Source organism: Archocentrus centrarchus, chromosome 6, assembly GCF_007364275.1.
Source record: "Archocentrus centrarchus isolate MPI-CPG fArcCen1 chromosome 6, fArcCen1, whole genome shotgun sequence".
Classification (NCBI taxonomy): Eukaryota; Metazoa; Chordata; class Actinopteri; order Cichliformes; family Cichlidae; genus Archocentrus; species Archocentrus centrarchus.
The window spans coordinates 33,418,372-33,441,962 of NC_044351.1; the positions used below are offsets into that span (position 1 = coordinate 33,418,372).

The window sequence follows — 23,591 nt, forward strand, 5'->3', positions numbered from 1 at the left end:
ATGTGACCATATTTAGATGAGTGTGAAGTGCTAAGTTATCAGTTAGCATACAGGTACAAGACCCAGACACACATATCAGCTAATAACTACAAAGTACCACAACTAGAACACAAACTTCTTGGACTGTCAGCAACACAACCAACTATATCATCTGTCAGTGAATTCCATTAAAATGCTCCAAAAGGCACAAACACAGACGAGAGGTTCGGTGACTCCAGTTAGCAAAAACGAGGCCTAGCAAACACAGAATGGCTCCACTCCTCTAATTCCATTAATTCCAGCATGTTATGAAAGAGCAAAATATCCATGAAAGCCAAACAGCTTTTGTGCCAGACTATAAACATGCTTTTAAATGCTGTAAAACCATATTTTACCATGGAAGTCTATGGAGATGCACTCAGCTTTGGAGGTAGCCCCAAGTGGCCATTAATAAAGGAATGACAGATTTTGGCACTTCAACATTGGCTTCTTTTTTTAGCCCCGAAAGTCGTCACTTGGAAGCAACATTAGCATTTGCATAGAGTTATTCATCTTTCCACCTTATGAATTTAAGTCCTATATTTGCTGTCTTTTTAGTCTATGTATACACTGTCTTCTGGTGTCACAAGGGTAACACCTTATAACTTAGTGCCTTATAGCAGTCAGATTACTTTTTCATTGTAGCAAGTGTATTTCTGATAACCCCAAAGAAATCCAGGAAGTCAGTTTCAATTAGGTAACATTGTAACATAAGATAATGCTTTCTAACGGCAGTAATGTTGTAATTTAACAAGTGTTAAAGAGTAATATAGTAGCATATATAGGCCTTTTTACAGAAAACAGCTGTCTGCTGGTGCTGGGAATAAGACCAGAGCTTTGAGACAGACCCTACACAGTTCATTTGCAGGTGTGCTCAACAGGCTTTAAATATTTGCCCTCGTATAAATATTTACATTTAAATGCCTAAAATGAGCCAACAGCCACGTTTGGCTGTTTTATTTATTTTATACTTTAAATAAATGTTACAATCTGTTGAAAGTCATAAACTATCTCTGACTGTCCTCATAGAGGCGACGAGCCATGAGGCTGATGAGGGCTGACTCACTGCAGTGGAACTAAAATAGTGAAAACATTTTTCTGGGACTTATCTTGTGTTGGTAACTACACTCGCTGGCCACTTCAGAACTGCCTTAATTCTTCACAGCAAAGGTTCTGGAAACACTTTCTGGTCAATACTGCATTACCAAAACATTGAATAGGTATACCTAATGAAGTGGCCAATAAGCATGTATACGTATAAAGAGAGAAAACAGGACAAACATAAACCTTTCACTGTTTTAAACTTTCCCATTGTTATCACAACAGGTCGTAATTAATATCTAAACCTGGGGCTGACATGGCATTCACTTTGGCTTGCTGCAGCAGGTAGCGTTCTGGTAATGAAATTTTTAAGAGGTGAGCCGTGGGAAGTCAGATGACCCACAGAGTGAGAGAGACACAGACGAGTTGAACAAGTAAGAGAAAGCAGTGTAGCGTCCCGGTTGAAAAGATGGTCTCTTTAACTGATGGTTCACGATCCTTTTATTTGAAATGCCTCGCACGTGAACACACCGTAAGAGCTACAAAATATACAAAATAAATATACATTAATAACTCAAACAGTATGTTGCCTTTAACCTTTTCTTTTGCCTTAAATTACAACCTTTTAACATTGTTTTCTATTATTTCCTGCACCATGAAACTAAAACGAGATATGCCATGTTCCAACATTCTGACTTTACACAACACAACACCGAAGCTTGCAAACCTTAGCATGACTAATTTACATGAGCACTCTCTAGTGGATGCGAACGTAATTGCAACACTTAATAGCAATCTGTATGCTTCGTGAACTATAACTATATATGCATTGACGCAACAAAATGCAAATACCAACCTTGTTCCCTCATCAACCAGGTGCTAAGCAACCATTTACAACTTAAAATTATGCCTTAACAATTCTTTTCTCCGTCCTTTACCGTGGAGCGCACCTTCTCTCTGTTCACTGGACCTCGCGCTGCTGCTGCAGTTTGCGACAATCGATTTACGGCCTTGTCGTTCTGAGCCTTTCAAAATAAAAGCATTAGCGGCGTTACTGCTGCAGCAGAATAACAAACACTCATTAATCAATTTACCATAAAGAAAATATCAGGTTAGTTACAAGCAGAGGAAAGGTCAGGGAGCAATGGTGAAATAATGTTAGGAACCAATGAAACAGGGCATGCGGCAGATTGGGCCATTTGTATTCTGAAGGATATTTGATGAGTCATCAAATGGAGAGGAAATTAATACAAAGGACACTAATATTAGTGAAGACAAGAGTCTATTGCCATCATAGCTGCTCTGCATTAAGGCTGCCTTAAACTAAACATGCCCACAATTTCCCATGCTGTTGTTACACAGATGCAAAAGTTGCAGAAGTGTTTCAAGAATGAATAGCACCATTCTGTGCATATGAATGACAACTGAATGACAGATTATGACAAGCCGTCTAATGGCTGAGTTATTTTAAATCCAGGTTAACATAAGCATCTCAAACTAGTTTTATTTGTTCTCTTCTTTCCCTTTACAACCCAGTTCCATTTAAATGGAAGTGTAATCAATACACTCTCTCCTCCATCCGTTGTTGTTCTCATTCTGTTGCTCATCAGTCTGTGCCACTTTCTCCTGCTTGATCTTCTCAGATCTTGCCACAATTGAATGCAAAAGGCATCTGTTGCCTTGGCATGGTCTATGCTTTGGGCTTTCATTCACTCAGATTAATGTCCTGTAACTGGGTAGCTAAAGGATGCAGGCATCATGAAAAAACACAGAACAAAGGTCCACAAATGAGTGCATAACAATAAATCCCAAACAGCAGTAACTTTTCGGTGTGCTTGCTTTTGCTGCAAGAGACTGAAATGCATATAAAAAAGAACATAAGATGAGGCGCAGCTGACTTACTTCTGCCTTTGATACTGCTCACCATCACATTTTGCTCAATAGGCTGAGATACTGGGTGAGTGTACCTGGGTCTGCTTTGGAGTGGTTCACATCATATCTGAATTATGCTTTTCTGTGGCTGTTTCTAAGTACAGGTCCTCTGCCACTTCTCTTACCTATGGTGTGCCACAAGGTTCTGTTTTAGGGCCCCTATTGTTTTATTTATATATATATATATATATATATATATATATATATATATATATATATATATATATATATATATATATATATATATATATATATATATATTAGGGGTGGGACTTTAACGCGTTGATTTCGATTAATTAATTATGGGAAAATTAACGCGTTAAAAATTTTAACGCATTTTAATCGCACTTTGCACCGTGGAACGTTTCTCAGTGCGCGAGTTCCCGGCGTACAGATTATATCGACGCACAATGTCCAAATTAGGGGCCGCATCCTGCGAAGGACCCGGCCCACGTCTTTCGCAGCCCACGAACACCACAAAGGCCGGAAGTGAGCAGCTAGCCTTCATATCAGCTGCCGTCACCTCTGCGTAGCTCATGTCGCCTAGCAACCGTGAGTGTGAAGCACAGCTGTGTAAAAGCAGCTGTTAAACGGAGAACGAACTTTTTCTCCTTTTTGTGGTTTAATTTTAAGTCTTTAATTCAAAATAAGCTGTTAAAACAAGCATAACACATTTCAACATCAAGGAATACAGCTGAGAGAATGATTAATTTCCAACTATAACAAGTGAGACATTAATGTTGAATAAAACTATCCAGTTATGATGCTTAACTTTAATTTCAGGAGTTTGCTTATCACAGGAGCACTTCCACCCTTCATTGGTCTGTGTAGTAGACTGGTGGGAAAATAAACAAAATTTTGAAGTTTAAACTTATGTATATTGATTTATTCATCAACTAAACTTAAATTAATATTTATCATGTTAAATATTGAAATGCGATTAAAATGCGATTAATTTCGATTAATTAATTACAAAGCTTGTAATTAATTTGTTTAATTTTTTTAATCGAGTCCCACCCCTAATATATATATATATATATATATATATATATATATATATATATATATATATATATATATATATATATATATATATATACACAGTGGCTTGCAAAAGTATTCATACCCCTTGAACTTTTCCATATTTTGTCACAGTACAGCCACAAACATAAATATATTTCACTGGAATTTAGTGTGAAAGACCAAGACAAAGTGGTATACAATTGTGAAGTGGAAAGATAATTATACATGATTCAAAACATTTTTTACAAATAAAAAACTGAAAAGTGCGGTGCACTCTCTCAATGGTGAAAAATCCAATCATCTGAATTTCTTGGTTCGTTCCTTTGCCGTGCAGAAACAGATAGGTCTCCAAGGTCTAATCCCTTCCAATTCAGCTGCACATATACTGAGTCTGAGTTTGAGTCTGTACTGCTCTGCATTCCCGTCACAAGCAGCCTTACCAAGGCCCGAACGGCTGCGCAGACTTCCCGAATTTCACAATAAGCCAGGTATCCCCAAGTCCAATCAGGAGAAATCCTAGTGTCAATAAGCCAAATATATATATGCCACGTCCTCAATTGACAGTACAGCCAGGCACGTCATCTTCCACCCTCCACAGGAATCCGTAAGGTAGCCAGCCAGGTATGTCAATCAGATAAGAGGAAAGAGGGTTCCCCTTTGCCCAATCTCCTCATGGTGAAAATTTGATCAATCAATAGCATTGAGAGACCAGCTGACCAGAACCATTATTTTTTATTTCCAGTTTTTTATATATATATAAAACTAAAGGAGACAGAACTTTTGTTTGCTGCAATGTGCCGTAGGCAACTTCCAGTGTTTTAGCAGCAGGTACCAATCCCAGTGTTGGGTATGCATCCATTAAAATGTGTTACCAGTACTCACTTTGTGTTGTCCGGATGGGACAATAGGAATTCTACAAAAGCCATCCAATCCCAGCCTCTTCCTGCCTCTGTATCAGGATGTTTGGAACCGTTGCATAGTTACAGTGATTCTACTATCACTGCTATACTGATGACACTCAACCTTTCTTGTATTGTCTTGTCCCTCATTTGACCCTAAGGTGGATGCACCACCTAAAAGTTTAAACTTGTGCAGGATATAGCTCAACTTCTACCAGGGGAAGGCCTAAACTTTGGACTAGACCAGAATCTTTGCAACAGTAATCCAATCAGGTCAGTTTCTCTGGGTCAGTATCAAGAGAATTGACTCCTTCTCAGTGCTTGTCTTTTCCTCCCTATAATACTGTAATTTCCTCTTCGCTGGAACTCAGTGTGTCCATCATCACATTTCTGCACATAGTCCATAATGCCTTATCTTGTTTTTGTACTCCGCTCCATTTCTCTGTTTACTTTAAGAGTCTGGCCTAAAAGGCGGTGCAATAAACTGCTATTTGTATCTCAAAATGCTGATCAGACCCGACACCCTGGCCTAACTATTTCCCTCCTCTGCCTCTGGATTTCTATTTATTTACTTTTGCTTTTGTGAATGAGGTAAGTCCCATTTAAATTGAAATCTCTCTTTCAATGCTGTTGGACTCATGAACAATAACCCTAAGACTGTTACCACCACCCTCCACAAACGCTGATGACCCTATGTCTATGCACCTGTCTGATTGCACTGATGTACATATTAGTGGAATATAGTTTACATTCTTTTATCTTTTAATTAGTCTCTGCACTGTATATTTTGTAATTTTGTAATATTGTGTTATAGTTATAGCTCTAATATCTCTGTATATTTGCAATTTGTATACTTGTATATTGTCTTATAGTTTTTATACTTATTTGTTTTTTTTTCTGTAAGCACGAAGTACCGCAGCAATTTCCTAATGCTGTGAGCCTGTTCACCCATATGGCAATAAAAACCTTCTGATTCTGATTCTGATTCTGATTCAATAGAAATGTGGCCAAGAGAGAAGATTACAGCTGGCTCAACATTGGTGAAATAAATGGTATTAATATAGTGCCTCTCTACATTCATACGGATGCATCAGAGGCAACTCAGGGTTCAGCACCTTGCCCGAGGACACTTCAGCATGTTGACTGGAGGAGTCAGGGATCAATCCACCAACCTTTCACTTTCACGACCTGCTCTACCCTCTGAGCCACAGCCGCTCCGGATTTTCATTGAGCTATTTTCATACAAAAACTCAGTATTGTGAAAAATCAGGTCAGGTTATGCCCTGATCTACATAACACATTATAATATCAAAATATTATCAAAATACTCAGCTTAAATTAGACAATGCCTTGGTAAGCGCGCAAGAGGAAGGAGGCAAGACACAGAAAAACCACGTGTGACTCACATTGCTGCAAATCAGTGTATTCAGACACACATGGGCTGTGCTTTAGGGAGCTTACAGTAGATGAATGAATGACAACAATTATGAAAGAACTGGATGGGTACCTTTGTGTCCACTTTTGCACATTTAAAAAACAAACAACTGTTGCTGATTTTGTGGCTGCCCTGCTTAATTCCTGTTGTTCTTTTTTTAAGTAGGTTATGATGATTTTTGGTCCATTTTCTTCATCATATTAATCTGTTTAAATTGCTGTGTTTTAACTGTGTGCATTTGCTAAGTAAGCTGCATAATAATAAACATTCATGAATGTGCTATCAGAGCTCTATGAATGTACATGACTTACTTCAAGTCTTAAATGGGAAGATTGCACAGCCACAATAAACCTCGGAGAAATGAAATTAGCTTCTTTTTAACTAAAAATTACAGATTTTTTATTTGAGTAATGAAAATATCAATAAAAAATCAATTCCAGGGACTACGAACGACATGACGGATATTTATTTATTTCCTGCTTTCTGTCTCCCGTACTGTTCGGTGTCGGCTGCATCCAGGTGGAACCTGTCTGCACTGGTTGGCATTAAAATCTCATCATCTGCTAAACACAAAGACTCGCAGGAAAGGTCAAGAGACAGAGGGGGGTGGGAAGCTGGCATCACTCAATCAATCACTCAGACACAAATACACACACATTCAAGAACACTAGTGCACACTGGAACATATATACATGAATACATGCAAATGCTGCATATGCACATCCGCACAAACGTGTACAGCTTCACGGTAAATGTAAAGACATACTAGCAGTAGTGGCAGTGGTTCATACATGTATTTTAATACACTATTGAAGTCAGCTGATTTAAATTCATTCATGCTACATAGAAAAGCATAAATCCATACGTGGACATGAGCAAATCTGCTGTAAACTTGCTGCTGTCTTACATAAATACAGACTCGTGCAGAGAAACACACACACACACACACACACACACACACACACACACACACACACACACACACACACACACACACACACACACACACACACACACAAAGCTCTTGGGATTACTTCTGGCAGTCCTGAATGCAAACTCAGTCAGATGTCTTGCTGAGACTCTATGGATATTTTATAGGACTCCTGCGCAAATTGTAATGAATTTTTCATGAGGTTACATCTCATTGTGTTTGTGTGTGTGGTTGGGCTGTGTGAGCCCACATGAATGTGTTGTGCACAGCCAGAAGATTATAAAGTCGTGGTTAAGAGAAATCTGAGCCACTTAAACAAAGCAAAAACCTTTACCTTACTTAACCTCCTGTACCTAATTAAAAAAACAAACAGCTAATGCTCTGTAGTTTGGTAACTGTACAAAGATTAGTGAAGGGCTTTTTGTTTGTGAACGATGCTTTACGTTGTGACAGAGTCAAATTTTAGGTTTGTTTTTATTTTTATTTATTTGTATTTTGAGACATTCGCCATTTCACACAGGGAATAAAGTCTGACGTGCTCAAGACTAACAGCACGCTTCAGCTTCAGCCCTGCTAATAACAGAACAATAAAATGCTTGAATTTCACTCACCAAAACTAACAAACAGAGAACAGTGTGTAACGACTAATTTGTTACATTGTTTATGCAACTTGGACAATAAAAAAAAGTCATAACAGGAAAGGGGTAAAATGTTATTAGAATATGATATTGAATTATGCGTAATTTTTATATTCTGATCATAACTTGTCTATTATGAGATAATAGAGAGTATGCCTTCTAAGATATTTAAAATGAAACCATTTGAGAAGGAAACATTTGTTAAACTGCTCGTGACCTGCAGACATGCAACAGTAAACCATGATTTGGAGTCACTAATGGATATTGTTTTTGTTTTTTAAGCCAAATAATAATAATAAAAAAAAAAAACGTGTAACCACAGCAATGCGGTGGTGGTCATGAACGGGGTCCTCATTATTTCCACTGCACCACACAGAGGATTTAGCAGCAGGCTGTAATTATAGACCACAGGTAAAATGGTGGGGGCAGTGGATGGTTGGGCAGCACCTACTGTCAGACTGTACCCTGTTGTAGTATTGGCAGCATTCTTTTTATGATGTGGTGCCATCTTATGGCTGAAGGCTGTTATAATGATGGGAGCAGGTTAGAGTTTTAGTGTTAAGGATGTATTTGCTTTGTAAACAGGTTATTATCCGATCCTCTATCATCTTTTTCTTGCTCCCATGTATTTGATACTCTAACCAGAGCTCTGCGTTCCACATGCACCAGAGTTAATGCTGTACAGAAAGCTGACAGCCAGATGTTGTCTGCCACCACAAAACCAAGGAAATGGTTCCAGGTGCCTCTGAAAAGTACCCGATGCAGATAAAAAGCAGCGGCTAAGCAAGAATTATCTGGCAGTGATAACATTTGGACCTGAATCAGTCCGAATATCATCAGGATCAACAGGAACGGTAACAAGACCTCACAGCTGAAATCATTTAAAGTCAGATATCCGTCTTAAAAGCTTATTAACCTGAAAGTTTTTCAGAGCAACAGTTACAGTTAATAACATTTAGTATAATTATAACAATTGGAAGTGGAAAATGAAGCCAGTGCAAAAGTGAGGCTGACTACAAAAGTGAATCAGTCCCCATAAATGTTAAAAAACTTTGCAGCTAAAATTAGTACAGTCTCTATAGACAATTTTCCCCCCATCATAATACTTTTTTTTTTTTTTTTAATAACTCACCTTTTTACTTTGCATTATGAGGGACTACTTCGAGTTATAGGTGGATGCTAGCGTAGACAGCTGTAGCTGCTAGCCGTCTGCTAAGCCTCACGCTGGCTAATCTCAGTATTTGTAGTGTAAATGCCTTTTGGAACATTTTTAATAGAGTTATCTGAAAAATGGTGCAGCCTGTTGTGAAGCATAGTCCGTCCATTTTGGTGAAAGTTATTCAAATATTTTATCAGTTACTAATTAACAGCAATCTCTGTGTTTGTTAGCAACATGCTAACAAAGCATGCAACAATGCCTTTGTCCATCTTGGATACAGTCTGTGGTTTTTAAAGATGTAATTTATAAAAGAGTTTGTAAAAATGTGTTTTGTTTTTTTAACCAGGCTTTATTTAATTTCTTCACCACATGGACATTCAAGGAGCTCGTCTTTATGTCTGCTATCACCAGAGACTGCTGCAGCATAGAAATCAGCAAAATCCTGACTTACATGATGACCTGTGATAGACTAGCAGGTGTCTGCGGTGTACCCTGCATCAGTGGCATCTTGGGTAGGCTCCTGCCGCCCTGTGACTCTGACTTGTATGAGCAGTCATGAAGATGGATGGATGACCTACATCACAACTGTATCTTCTCCTTCTTTCTGCTGCATCTTTAAAAGGTCACCAGACCCAGATGAAGATCTACCTTCATCTGGGTTTTGACATTGGTATGGAGTTACTTAAATTTGCATATTTGATTCGATTTGTCCTTCCTGATTGAAACCTCCCCCATTTATCCAAGGTTGGAACACGCATGATGAGGTATACAGGAACGCGGCCCCTCAGTGGCTGAGTTTACATGACATGACTGGACTGCTGCAGGGACCAGATCTCCAGTCCTTCCATCATGCTGGTGGATGGGAGAAGGTGTGTCATGTGCAGTGTGCAAGGAAGCATGCGAAAAGCGCTGGGGCCTGTGGTGTACTAAAACAAACCCTACAGCTAAAACAAAGTTGTTTTAGAAGACTGGGGGGGCTGGTGCTAGTCGGCTAGCATCTTATCTCCTAAAGATATCTCTGCAGCACAACACACAAATCTGTTATTTCAACACATTGTCTTGTACCTTTGTTTCAGAGTCAAAATGTTAACAAACTGCATATTTAATATCACAGTCTAACAGCAAACAAATTAAATAGCAACTTTGTCATTATTGGTTTGTATCGGTATATTAAAATATCAAAATAAAACCTCTTTCTGTGTAATTAAATTTGTAATTTTTAGACAGGTTATGGAGTACTGATTTTGGTTAATACACCCAACCAGCAACTTTATTGAGCCAGCTTCTGCTCTGTGGGAGAACTGAGGACGTGTCAGTGGGCCATCTGGAGAGTATTACAGTGAAAAAAACTGCTGAATTGACCAATAAGGTTTGAACTGTCGGAGTTATTTCTAGCTCTCACTGTCTCTCTTTCTCCCCCTCCTCTATTGGGTGGTTCTCTCATACCTTAAATGCACAAAAAAACCAGAGTGGGCGAGAGAGGCAGGCAGAGCGACTGAGAGAGAGAGAGAGAGAGACTGGGAGGGACTGTGGGTGAGGTTCACTTGGATCCAAAACCCAGTGAAGCAACAACTTATTAGAGAAACAAGGCAGAACGTTCTGGAACTAGCAGGATACAATGCTTCCTGAATAAAGCAAAAGGAGAAGTATTCATCCACTTGAGGAGTCTGGGATTGCCTTCAACACAGCAAAACTGTTGTACACTGTTACTTTGAACAGCTCTTAGTGGTCTCTGTGCTGCAGGAGCACTACGGGAAGAGGTCTCACTATCACTGAGAAGCTTTTCAGAACGAAAAATAGCAAAGTTTCACTGCAGCTGCAGATGTTTCCAGGCTGATTTAACTGAGAGAAGTTTTAGTTATGTCAGGAGTGCTTCCTCTCTTTCTCTTTTCTCTGTGTCTGACTGTGGGCTCAGTCCAGAGCCAGGGCTCCTCTCAAGATGCCTTTATAATCCAGTACCTGGAGAGGAGACTGACTCAGATGGAGGTAAGCTGATGCTGCTTCTTCTGTTTGACATCAAGTACCTGCATCCAGCAGAAGGACAGAAACATGAAGAGCGTTAGCTCAGTCCTCTCAGCCTTTTTCTATTAACTGCTGTTTGCAGTGTTTCTCACTCGGCGTTACTCGTTTTGCTGAAAGACCAGTTTAGAAAGAGAAAAAGTCATTTGTACTGTAGGCTCTGATCATCTGCTTGTTTTTCCGATCTGCAGGAATACAGTGTGTCTAGTTAGGGTGGGTGTCCTTAATGTTAGAGTACTTTCAGATACTAGTTTATATAGTTTATTAAAATCCAGAGATTTAGCTGTCAAGATACAAATCATGACAGTTTAATTTTCCTTACTGCTTATCCAGTGTAGGATTACGGGGCAGCTGGAGCCTATCCCAGCTGTCATAAAGTGAGAGGCAGAGGATCCTCTGGACAGATCACCAGGATATCACAGAGCCAACACATACAGATGACCACATGTTCACACCTACAGTATGGCTGCTTTAGAGTCCCTAATTAACTTAACAGTCATGTCTTTGGATTGTAGGAGGAAGCTAAAGCAACCAGAAGCCAAAGAACATGGGGGGGGGAAGAAAGAAAGAAAGAAAGAAAGAAAGAAAGAAAGAAAGAAAAGTGGGGAAAAAAACAAAAGCATAGTAGAATAAACACTGTCAAAGGAAACAGGTATGACTGGATTACATTTATATACATAGGGCGGGGGGGGGGGGGGGGGGGGGGGGACAAGCAGACAGGAAGCAAAACTAAAACAAGAAAAGCAACCTTCAAAGTAAGACAGGAAATAAACTAGAGAACTGATACAGATATGAGTACTAACACAGGGAACATGGGGGAACCATAAACACTAAGATAACACTGAGGGAACTGAAAACTACTACTGATAGAAATCCAGGCATGAACCCAAACACGCGGCCGCAGAGCTGAAACTCATCATTAGAAGTTTAATAACCATAAAGCAAAAACTGGAATCAAAGAATAAATGATGTCACAATAAAGTCTGCAGTCTGCTAACACACAAAAATCAAAACAGGAATCCAGAAATCCAACAAACACAAAACTCAAACAGTAACTGTGGGAATGTTTCATCATAGAATAAAGGTGATCACTTTGTACTGGTTCTGTCCTTTAAGGGCACAAATGGCTCCAAACTATGTCATCAAAATGCGCCCCACATCAGAACAGACCCTCTCACAGGATGAGTCGAGGGTTCGGCTTTATCAGCAAAGTTTCTCAACATTAGCCACCAACAGAGCCACAGGCCACGCCATTCAGAGTGTTGGTGTGCAGTATGAGTGAGGCAAGGCTTTGTGTTACTGCTGCAGGAGTTTATCATGTCATTTGTAAGAGGAAGAGGGAGAAATGTCTTCTTCAAACATTTGACCTCTAAATGTTGATGGAGAATTACATATTTCTGCTTAAACCCTGCAGAATATCAAGGATTTTGACTTTAGCTATTTCAATCATCAGTCTGAGATTGTGACTAAGTAGAATCTCAAAGTGTATTGAATTGAGTGAGGTTGTGTTTACATGAACCTTGAAAAATTTGATATTAATTCCATTAATACTCACCTCTATCTTTTCTCATGAAATCAGGAGCGCCTGACTCAGTGTGAGCAAAGCACGGTGAGCGCCACCCAGAGAACCTATGACCTCTCCAGTGAAATCAGAGGTTACCTGTCCACGCTCAGTGTTCTCAGGTAACATGTCCGAAAGCACTCCTTTGAAATGTGGCACTGAATGGACACTATTAAAGGGAAAAATGAATGAAATAATAACAATGTCTAAGTGATTGAATGAAGTACGTGAAATAAATCGTGTTTTGCTGTGTAGATCTGAGGTGAAGAGCCAGATGGACGGCATGTCTGTGCGTGTAGACCGGATGGAGAGAGAGCTGGAATATTTGGAAAACAAAATTCCCAGTCAGTCTGAAATTGAGATGGAGGAGGCACTGCTGGAACAACAGATAAAAGCTGCAGAACTGGACCTGCTGAAAAGAAAAGCCAAGATCAAAGTGGAGAATGGTAACAAAAATTAAGGCACAGATAACATAAGTTAAATAAGGCAAATGGAAACACCAAAATGTTCTATCCTGCTTCTGTCAATGTCCAGACTGCAGCACATCACTGAGTCAAATCAAGTCTCTCAAGATTGTGAAGAAGGCAGGAGACACTTATGGTTCCTGGTTCAAGGACCCCTCTGAAGGATCGGCTAAGGTCTGTTGTTTTTAGAGATGATGGAATAACTGGTTGTTTGCAGCAGAGAAACAGCTGCTTTTCCTTCTGCGCTGCACTCTTATGTTTATCTTTCTCTCAGTGTGGCTCTGTTAATGGACAGTCGCTGACCTGTTCTCATAACAATCAAAATTAATGGTGCTTTTTGGACTGTTTCGTCCTGTATGAGTGCATCTATTCTTCAGCTGTGGTCAGATGACTACCTGTGATGGAAATGGCTTTGCAGCTTCCCTGCATTCTGCAAAACCTTTAAATCATCATCTTTCAGCTCAGCTTCAGATCATTTGGTTTTATAGTCTATATTCTAACTTTACTCCCTTGGGTCTCATGCTGGTTTCAAGTTAGAGACTTGTAACATTTGCCACTTAGCATTTAAAGAGCCAGATGTTTCCTTACAGGAGCCAGTGACTAAAATATGGTTCACTGTAGAGTAAGAAATTTGACCTGTTTTTCAGGGAAACAACTCAAAAAATTGCTAATGTTGCTGTATGCCTGTTAAATACGTACTGTTTGATAAACTGGTATCCATGTGAGTTTGAACTGGCATTATGTTTACTGATTACTCCATGGCAACCAAGTGAATAAATAAAAGCTCACAGCTTTGATAATTACAAAGCTAATTTCAGCTCCTCCTTTAGGAACTCTGACTGGGATTGAACCAGGAATTTTTGGCTTGTTAGGCAAATGTGTAAAGATACACTATATTGCTAAAAGTATTCACTCACATGTGAACCTGAGTAATATCCCATAGGCTTTAATATGATGTGGGCCCACCCTTTGCAGCTATAACACCTTCAGCTCTTCTGGGAAGTCTTTCCACAGGTTTAGGAGTGTTTATGGGAATTTCTGACCATTCTTCCAGAAGCACATTTGTGAGGTCAGACACTGATGTTGGAGAGAAGGCCTGGCTCACAGTCTCCACCCTTATCCATACCAAAGGTGTTCTATCAGGCTGAGGTCAGGACTCTGTGTCTTTATGGAGCTGCTTTGTGCGCTGGTGTGCAGCCATGTTGGAACAGGAAGGGGCCATCCCCAAACTGTTCCCACAGAGTTGGGAGCATCAAATTGTCCCAAATGTCTTGGTATGCTGAAGCATTAAGAGTTCCCATCACTGGAACTAAGGGGCCGCGCCCAACTCCTGACAAACACCCCCACACCATTTTTTATAGGTCTTTTTTATACAGTCTATGATAGGTTTTGCTAGTGCCTTTAAAAAAATCACTCTGACCCCTGGAGCTTGGACACAGGACCTCTGGCATTGTTTCACAGTGTTGGGCACGTCAGTGTTGGCAGCCTGAGCGATCGTGTTCAGTAACATTTCATGGGTCAGATTGGAATGATTTAAATGAATCATGAACAACACTAGCAGAGATACCAATTTAATGCATACCATTTATTACAAATATTAATATGTCTTCCTGTAATAAAGAATGGAATATAAAAACTGAGCTACAACATCTACTCTTACTTAACTTGTCATAACTATAACTCTTTCAGGTCTATCTGCTCAGTGGTCTTCGTAATGACACGGTGCTGGAGTACGTTTCTCTGCAAAGCTTCACCGAGAGGACTTCTTCATCTCCAGAAAAGGTGGTGAAGCTGCCTTTCCACTGGCAGGGCTCGGGTCATGTGGTTTACAATGGTTTCCTCTACTACCACAAAGCAGATACAACCAACCAAATACTGAAGGTTTGTATCATCAAAGCCTGATGCTATTCATGTGTGCTTCACATTAAGGCGTCCTTTTGTTGAGTTCATTCTGTTTGTGTGCAAAAAGGGTTTGATTAAAATGGTTCGTTTACTCAGCAGTAATGCTGAAAGCTCACGTGGAGCTTTTACAGAGAACAGTTACTGGCTACGATCACAGTTTACCAGTTTGGGACTGATTTCATAACAGGGAGCTTAGTCATTGAGGAGTTGGTCTTGTTCTCTTTCCTTCACTTCTCTGTGTCAGCTGAGGTCAGTGAGCTAATAATGCCAAAGAAAATGTTTTTTTCCAGTAAAGCTAAAGATTTTTGTCAGGTTACCGGAGGGGTTTGAAGGTTTTTACAGTATCTTATTGCATTAATCTCAAATATGATGACGTGCTTATTAAGAATGTCATTATATTTGGCACAGTTGTACTTGATATTACTGCTCTGATATTAAATAGTAGGTAATGTGATGTCCCTCCCATTGCTATAGAAGATTTTTGACTCTCTCTGGCTGACACGGGAGCATTGCTAACATGGCTAACCTGGGCTAACTGTAAGCTGGCCCATGTGTTCACTGGTTTTCTCTTTTTCTTCCAATAAAAACTTATTTGGATTTTAAATAAATCCTCTTTTATTTAAGTATTATAACCAGCTTGTGGTAAATAGTGGCTTGCCTATGATTTCTAAAGCCTTTGGTAAGGTTAGAACCGGGGTCATTATTAATGACCAACTCAGGTTGTGGTTTGTACAAGCCACATTGAATCTTACTAATCATGTAAATGTACCAAAATTGAATAGAATGCTCATTAAAATTATTAATTATAATTGTGTATGTTTTTATACAATGTCTATTATTCCATGTCACAAATACAGCTGTGAAATGGGCCTTTTGTAATCTTATTAACATGCTGATATTAACTTTTTTCTTAGAATCATATTTAAGTTTTGCAGTACCTTCCAACTCTGTGCTAATAGTGGAGTGAGTCAGTTTTTATTTTGAATTCAAGTGACTAAAATAGCACTCCACTGCTCACGGAGGTGCTCTATCTGATTCTGCAGTTTCAGTTTCAATGTCCATGGATGTTAATTATATTCCCAAAGGTAGACCTGATGAATGGCACAGTGGTGGACAGCACGTTTCTTCCGGGAGCAGGTCGTATGCCTGTCTACAGTCTAAACCCTAACACCTACCTTGACATGGCCGTTGATGAACTTGGCCTCTGGGTGATCCATGCTGATGCTGAGTATGGAGGAAACCTGGTCATCACCAAACTGGATATAGGTAAAGAATGAATGAATGAAGCTTTTATTGCCATGTGGGTGAACAGGTTTACACATTGGAAATTGCAGTTAAAAAAGCACCCATCCAAGAATACAACAAACACAAACACGGGGGGACAGGTGTCCGAGGTCATGCAGCCGTCTTCCCGGCGCTACCTTTAGCAGAAGAACAGAAAGAGATACACTGGGATAGGTAGGTTAAAAAGAATCATCTTGTACTGTATTCGTTATAAACACCGTACGAGGTTCCAAAAAACACCTCAGCAAAAGCATATTTGCACATTTAAAGCCAGGATAGCAATATGGTGGGTAAGGTCAGGGTCAGGAGGGGATGCAGACAGAGACAAGAGGGTGGGGGCATTGTGGAGCCCAGATGCCAGCTCCTAGGCAAAACAGTTCACTGATAGTGGTGGAAGTTCATCAGATCCAGCTTCACAGATCACAGAGAGGGCTGAGGGGAAGAGCGACCGTCACACATAGGCCTGGAGAGATATGATTGCCAGCCCAAGGCCGGCTAGGGAGCCGAATTCCTGATAATGCAGATGTTGTTTTGGAACAGGCTGCTCGTTTTTTTTTTCCAACAGCCTTCAGTCTCACTGGGGAACCCATTCAGTAATCCAATATTCCAAATTCATTAGTTACCGTCCTCACCGTGCAGAACCGAACCTTATCTCCAGATCGAACCCCTCTCGCCTGCGAGCACGCTCTCAGCTGGACTACCTGTCCGCTTTACGGCTCAGGTCCAACAGGCTTTGAGTCTGAGTTTGTACAGCCCTGCACAGCCCATCCACCTGGGTCGGCAGCCTCTGCAGATGTCGAACTGCTGCCCAGATTTTCTTAATTTCCCGGTAAATCAGGTATCCTCCGAGCCCAAACAAAAGAGATACCCCTACCACATAGCCAAATATGTAGATGTCTTCCACGTCCTCGACCTCCAGGGCTGAGAAGCACACAGGTCTCCACAAGCTCCAAGAATCGATGACGTATCCAACTGGGTCTGTTCCACTCGGACACGCAGGCTCCCCTTTCCCCGGTCTCATAGTGGAAAAAATTAGATCAATGGTGTTTAGGGCCCAGCTTGCCAGATCCATGTTGCTCTCAATCTTATTCTTATTTGGACAGTGTGTAAGAGACGCTCTCACAGCAAGCAGCAAGCGGAGAGATGGGGAGGGCAGGGAGAGAGATAGAATGCGACCGTCTCCGTCAAGAGCAGGAAGAGAATACCACCTCTATACATACACAGTACTGTGCAAATAGTTTTGGGCTTATATCTATCACCAAAAAAAAAGCATCAGAATGGTTTCTGATCATAAACTGTATTAAAAAAATGGACTTTGGAGTGAAAAGTCGAGATTTGTTTTCATGGCCAGCAGGAGGCGACTCATCTTCCAGTTCTATAGAAGTCTGTGGGAAAAAAGCCCTTAGCTTCTTTGTTCTTTGGCTTCAGTAAACACTTAGTGATGAGTTTATGCTCTCAATTGTTAATTTCAACTCATAACAAGCATTATGTAACATTATGGTCTTCAGCCAGTCACTTCCTCTTTCAAAACACAACAACAGAGTAACGGTGGTCATGCCAAATGTTCACTTTCAAGTTCATTAGAATTGTACAAACGCTGTTTATTCCTTATATACTGTATTTTTCCATGTATGTTTGCATGTTTCAGTACATTTCAATAAATGCATCTGTTTCCCATTTTCCTAACAAATTCTAAAGAATGGAGTGACTCAAGACCTTTGCACACCATGTAATTGATTACACAAAGCAAGAACATAAATCCATTCAGTTCAGCTTTCTTTGTTTGTATATTAGGAACCTTGGCAGTGGAGTCTACGTGGGACACAGAGTGCAAAAGCCATGATGCTGAAGGAGCCTTCCTAATATGCGGCACCCTTTATGTGGTCCACAACACACGCTATGGAGGACGCTCCACCGTACAGTGTCTCTATGACATCCATGACACCATTCACAGGTTGGCTTATATGCAGACACACACAGAGAATATACACCTGCATACTGTAAACATGCAGTAGCTACATGACAAACTCTTTTCTCTTTACTGTGTCATCCATATGCAGCAGCGAGAATCCTGTGATGTTCTTCCCAAAGCGTTACACCAGCCATAGCAGCATCCACTACCACCCCGGAGACAAGCAGCTGTACGCCTGGGACGATGGCTACCAGACGATATATAAAGTGGAGACACGCAAGAATGACCAAGTCATTCCAGAGTGATAACTACAGTGTTCATACACTGATGTTTGTTCAGGACATATCTGCTTCGCATTGTAATGTGGTGGGGACCCCTTCAGTCTAATTATTCAACATGACCAATAAGACTACAAGAGAAATTGCTCTATTGGAGTTGTCACTGTTGCAAGATGTGTTAACCAAAGAAATGTAGCCATAACTGTGCAAAAGCATTCAAAAAAATGTTTTTTTTTACAATATCATATGAATTGAGGACACAATATTGATACCCCGGTGCCTAAACATAGCCACAGACAACTGAAGAACAAAGAAAATTTGTCCCAGAAAGGACTCAAGCTGTTGTGTCCAGGTTGTCTTCGGGTTGGAGATTGTATCCCTGTGTGTCAGAAAATGACACTGACGAGAAGCAGTTCCAGACCAAGTGTCAGTCTATGACAAGCTGGGAGTGAGAATGTGTTGGCTCATTCTGTATCCTGTATTAAAATCTCTAGTATCACTTCAAAATCATGCAAGTAAAAACTGCTTATAAAAGCATACATTTAAGAAAGCTAATGATGGTTTATTTTATAACCTGCTGTTGTTTAGTGATCCTTTGCTGGCAATGGATGCTGCCTTTATCACTGTGAATGGTTACAGACATAAACTCCATGTCTGACCCAAGCCTTTCAAGCATTGTACTTTATATCGCCACAATAAAGAGCATTCACATGACGATTTTCAGCATCTTCTCAGAATAATGAATTGTATCTTAAAGACATTATTTAAGACAACATTAATTCACTGCTGAAGATGCTGAATAGTCCTTTCAAATGTTAAAATCTAACAACGCCATATGTATAAGTCACTAATATGAGAATTGTAAAACTTTAGCACAGCAGAGTCACAACAAATGATGAATACGGAGAAGCTTGCTCAGACAAACATGTTTAGAGGGAAACAGCCGGCTTATAAAGACAAAGAAACGTGAACATGTGTGGAGGTGGGGCGAGGGGAAGACAGCCACATTTCAGCAGAAACAGTAGTAAACAGTAGCAGTCTAGTACAGTAGGTATGCAGTGTCCCTGAAGGACAAGACCAGACGGCACCTCTGGCTCCTCTGTCTTTAAATATTTAAACATTTTGACCACTGTTGTTTATGTATTGTCAAAGGAGGCTGTGATTTTGCTACCAGTGACTTATTCACTGAGACAAAAAAACAACATTGTGACACATAAATGGAAGAATTTAGGTGAGTTCCTGCTTTTTGCAGATAGAGATTTCCTGCATGCATGATCTGTGCTGGGAAATGCATCTTTAGAGCTGAAAACTTAGAACATGTTGCAAGAACTGTAACTGAGAAAAACTGTATAACCAGCCCATGACTCTGTTGCTGGTTCACCACTGCCTTCCTTGGACCACATTTGATAGATACTGCACTGCAGAGCAGGACCACCCCACAGGAGCTGCAGTTTTGGAGATGCTCTGACCCACTCATCTAGCCATCACAATTTGGCCTTTGTCAAACTCACTCAAATCCTTACGCTTGTCCATTTTTCCTGCTTCTAACATCAACTTTGGGGACATGTTCTCTGTCTCACCCACTAACAGGTGCCATGATGAAGAGACAATCAGTGTTATTCTCTTCTGCAGACATCGGTCATAATGTTATGCTTGATCAGTGTAAGTGACTTTTAGTATGTGTCAGTGCACTGAGATGTTAGACATACTTGTGAATCAGATGAAAATAGGGTGACATCGCCCCCTTTTGGTTATGATTAGTTAAATATTTTTACCTTCTGACCCCATCGCACTAAAACTCACCAAGCATTAGAGTGAATTCTCTTTGTTTTAAACTGGGATTAAATATTTAATTTAACTGGGGAGATCAAATATAACATGATAAAGGGATTAAGTATGATAAAATAAATATATTTATTTCATCGACAAACAGTCTGTTTAACTTTTTTAAAACCACAAAATTGAGCCAAATAAACGTGTGTTCTCCTGCACTGATGACAAAAACTATATTTTTAATATTAAAGCTTTATATAAAATAAAAGACAGCAGTAAATATACTATCAAATTACACATAACTAAAGGCAAGAAAAATGATAAAATAAAATACAATTTTCACATCAGAACTTTGCGCTTTCTTCTTTCCTGCACCATTAATCATCATACGGCCTAACAGATTTATTTATCAGGTCTCCAGAATATCAGATAATCTTGTTGTTTTCTGATTACTGTTGTTTGTTTTTGTTTGTTTGTTTGTTTGTACGGCCATAGCACTATTTCAGTCTCTGATTTAACCCGCCCATTTTCAGTTGGAGATGACGTGAGGAAAGGGGCGGTCCCAGAGCGACCGTTGAGTTTGACTGCAGCAGCAACAAATCAGTCTGGCGGTGATTTTTGAAACGGACGGAGGGTCGAAGCGTGTTGTGTTCACCATGAAGCGGAGAAGCAGCACTAACGCCGCCAGGAGAAGTTCATCCGTTAAAAGGCGCAGCGAGAATCTGCGTTTTGATGAATTCGGCTTCGCTGTCACTAAAAAAAAGGACCAGAAACTTTATCACCGGTGCCACAATTACAGGTGCGGGTCGGGCTGACGTCAGATCAGCTCCCGTGACTAACCTGGCTTATTGTGATCCTGACTCAAGGCATTTTAGTTCAAGTCCATTTTAATACTGTTGTTAATTACTTCAGTAAACTGTATTCGTGGTAACAGCGGTCGGTATTCAAGCGTTTTCTCATTAAATATTGTAGAAGTGGAAGTCTCGCAGTATTAATGAGTTTAAAGTTAATGATGTCCTTTCAAAAGTACATCACCAACAATATTGTTCCATTAAATAATTCAACATTAAGTTCAACAATTTGCTGCCTCAGAAGAAAAGGTGAATTTAGCTGAGTTATTTATAATGTTGCGTTATTTGAGGTGGACAGGTACTTCTTAGGCTTAACTTTAGATGTCTCAATTTATTAAAAGTAGCCCCACATCACACGTGGAAAATAATGAATGCTAGTGAATGATTCAGTCAGTATTGTATTACATCAGCATCAGTCTGCGGTCAGTGAGCACAGTGTTCAGCATGACTATAATGACAGCATCTGTCTGATTGAAAAAGCTGATGAATCAGCCGAGCTCACCATGTTGTGTTTCCTGCCAGCTACCCCCAGCTGAGCGCAGTGAGGGTCAAAGAGCTGTGTGAGCTGCTCAGCTACTGGAATGCAGCCAGCTTCATCTGCAAGAGCCAGGTAAGACTTGAATCAACTACCAAAAGCGCTGATTAAAAATCTTGTTTTGCACATTTGGCAACAGTTTGAACATACAGCTAGTTTTTTTTTTCTTCTTCACACTCCTGCTGTGTTTCCAGATTGAGCGGTTTATCAGGATGAGTATCCCTCCAAGCCTGCGAGGCAGAGTGTGGAAGTGCCTTCTCACCATTGATAGTTTGAGAGAAACTAGTGACTTCAACTACCAGGTGATCTACTCTGTGACATGCAAAAGAGTGAATTTGCAAATCTGCACACTTAAGTTTCCTACAACGGTGAACAAACCCTGGTGACAATTATAGAATCACGGCACTGGTTCATGTTCATTCAGCTTTTTTGCTTCGTAGCAAACAAACAAATCACAGATATGACATGAACTCTTTTTGTTTACTAGTCGAACATACTGGCTTCGTGAAACATATAATGGTATATTTTTTATAGATCAAGTGGAGGGAAAAAATGTAATTGTAGAGTATGACCGTTAGTACTTTGTACCTCCTCAGCCTTTTATAACGGCTTGAATTGGATGAATGGACTCTGCTCCATCATGCTGGTTCAAACTTCCTCAGTTACAGCTGACACATCGGCGTTGCAGGACGGAGCCTTGTCATGAACCTTGTTTGTTTGTTTTAATTTCCATCATAAATTTTCAATCTGATTGCTATCAGGATTGTTAACAACATCACTGAGTTAATCCTCTTTGCACTGTGGAAGGTGCATTAACATCCTGAAAAATGACTTCATCATCATCAAACCTACTTTGCATCAATGGAAGGAGAAAAGTATCCAGATTTTGAGTGTACACCTTTGAGTTTACTGTTGAGACAATGATTGCCGTCTCCTCTGGTCCTTCACCTGACGGGTATTTTATTCTGTGTGTGTGTGTTAGTCCTGGTTGTCATTTCGGTTGTTTCTGTTTCATTTGTTGTTCATTTTCATTGTTCGAGGCATATTTGAGTTTTCTGTCCTGCTGTTCTGGCGTCTTCTATCTACTCACATGTTTTCCTTTATTAACCTTCCCATTTTTTTCTTGCTTTGTTCCCAATCTACTGTCCATAATTCTCTCTCCATGTGAGATTTTCTTCCTGAAGTAGTTTCAGCTGACAGCTCTTGATGAGCTCATGCTTCCTTTAAATGGGCCGAGTGCAGCAGCTCAATAAGGTCTGCAAACTACAGACTAGTTTACATATTTAGATATGTGCAAGTATTATTTGCAGTATGATTCCATAACTTTTTTTCCTCAACATGATCCAGAAAATATATTAATATTGTTATTGACCTAAAATAATTCAGTTTTAGTTGTATGTCCTCGGTGTGGGCATTCATCGTTCTTCCCAGGAATCGTACAATTTGGCCACCATTTTATATTATTTTATTTTTTTTAGAGCTGAGTCGCACTAGAAAGAATAATGTTACAACTTCACTGTATGAATTAATGTGAAAACAAAAAGTTATGAGCAGCTGTTGAGATGAAGTTGCAAAGGAGGGGGGAATGTTCTGCATCTGCTGGGCTCAGACCCAGTTTGGCTGTGTAATTTACTGTAATACTAAACTCTAATACTGCATTATACAATATAGTAATAATGTTAGCTAAGCACCAACCTGGAGAATTGCAGCCTGTGGTTACAGAATCACACGCACTGACCAAAAAATAACTGGCGAAGAGGAGCGATGGCATATATCTCTCATTCTCCAGTTATTTTACTTACATATAATTTGTAAAAAGTTGTTAGGTTGTATCTGCTAATTGCCCGACTTGTAAAGTGACTTCAGTTTTTATGAAAGGGTATTTATTGGTAGGAATTGTAATGACAAGTGAGGCAGCTGGAAGAAACAGCAATAA

General features: G+C 39.9%; 2 protein-coding genes across 2 annotated transcripts in view; both read left to right on the forward strand.

Annotated features, from left to right (window-relative positions):
* The first annotated feature begins 10,936 nt into the window (after positions 1-10,936).
* olfml1 (olfactomedin-like 1) lies at positions 10,937-20,489 on the forward strand. Its single transcript, XM_030731848.1, has 8 exons — positions 10,937-11,062; positions 12,675-12,778; positions 12,912-13,102; positions 13,191-13,294; positions 14,810-15,001; positions 16,108-16,288; positions 18,101-18,260; positions 18,367-20,489. The coding sequence occupies exons 1-8, from the start codon at positions 10,937-10,939 to the stop codon at positions 18,521-18,523; spliced, it is 1,215 nt and encodes a 404-aa protein (XP_030587708.1). The 3' UTR covers positions 18,524-20,489.
* A 333-nt stretch (positions 20,490-20,822) lies between these two features.
* Positions 20,823-23,591, forward strand: part of LOC115782212 (TBC1 domain family member 10B) — a 56,886-nt gene continuing 54,117 nt past the window's right edge. The window contains exons 1-3 of the mRNA XM_030732282.1: positions 20,823-21,068; positions 21,643-21,730; positions 21,850-21,957. Of these exons, the coding sequence (XP_030588142.1) occupies positions 20,926-21,068; positions 21,643-21,730; positions 21,850-21,957 (339 nt within the window). The 5' untranslated portion in view covers positions 20,823-20,925. The remainder of the gene's footprint in view (positions 21,069-21,642; positions 21,731-21,849; positions 21,958-23,591) is intronic.

Coding starts and splice junctions, on each gene's coding strand:
- olfml1 (XM_030731848.1), top strand. CDS start 10,937: ATGTCAGGAGTGCTTCCTCTCTTTCTCTTTTCTCTGTGTCTGACTGTG. Junction 12,779..12,911: donor TCCACGCTCAGTGTTCTCAG/GTAACATGTCCG, acceptor TTTGCTGTGTAG/ATCTGAGGTGAAGAGCCAGA. Junction 13,103..13,190: donor CAAGATCAAAGTGGAGAATG/GTAACAAAAATT, acceptor GTCAATGTCCAG/ACTGCAGCACATCACTGAGT.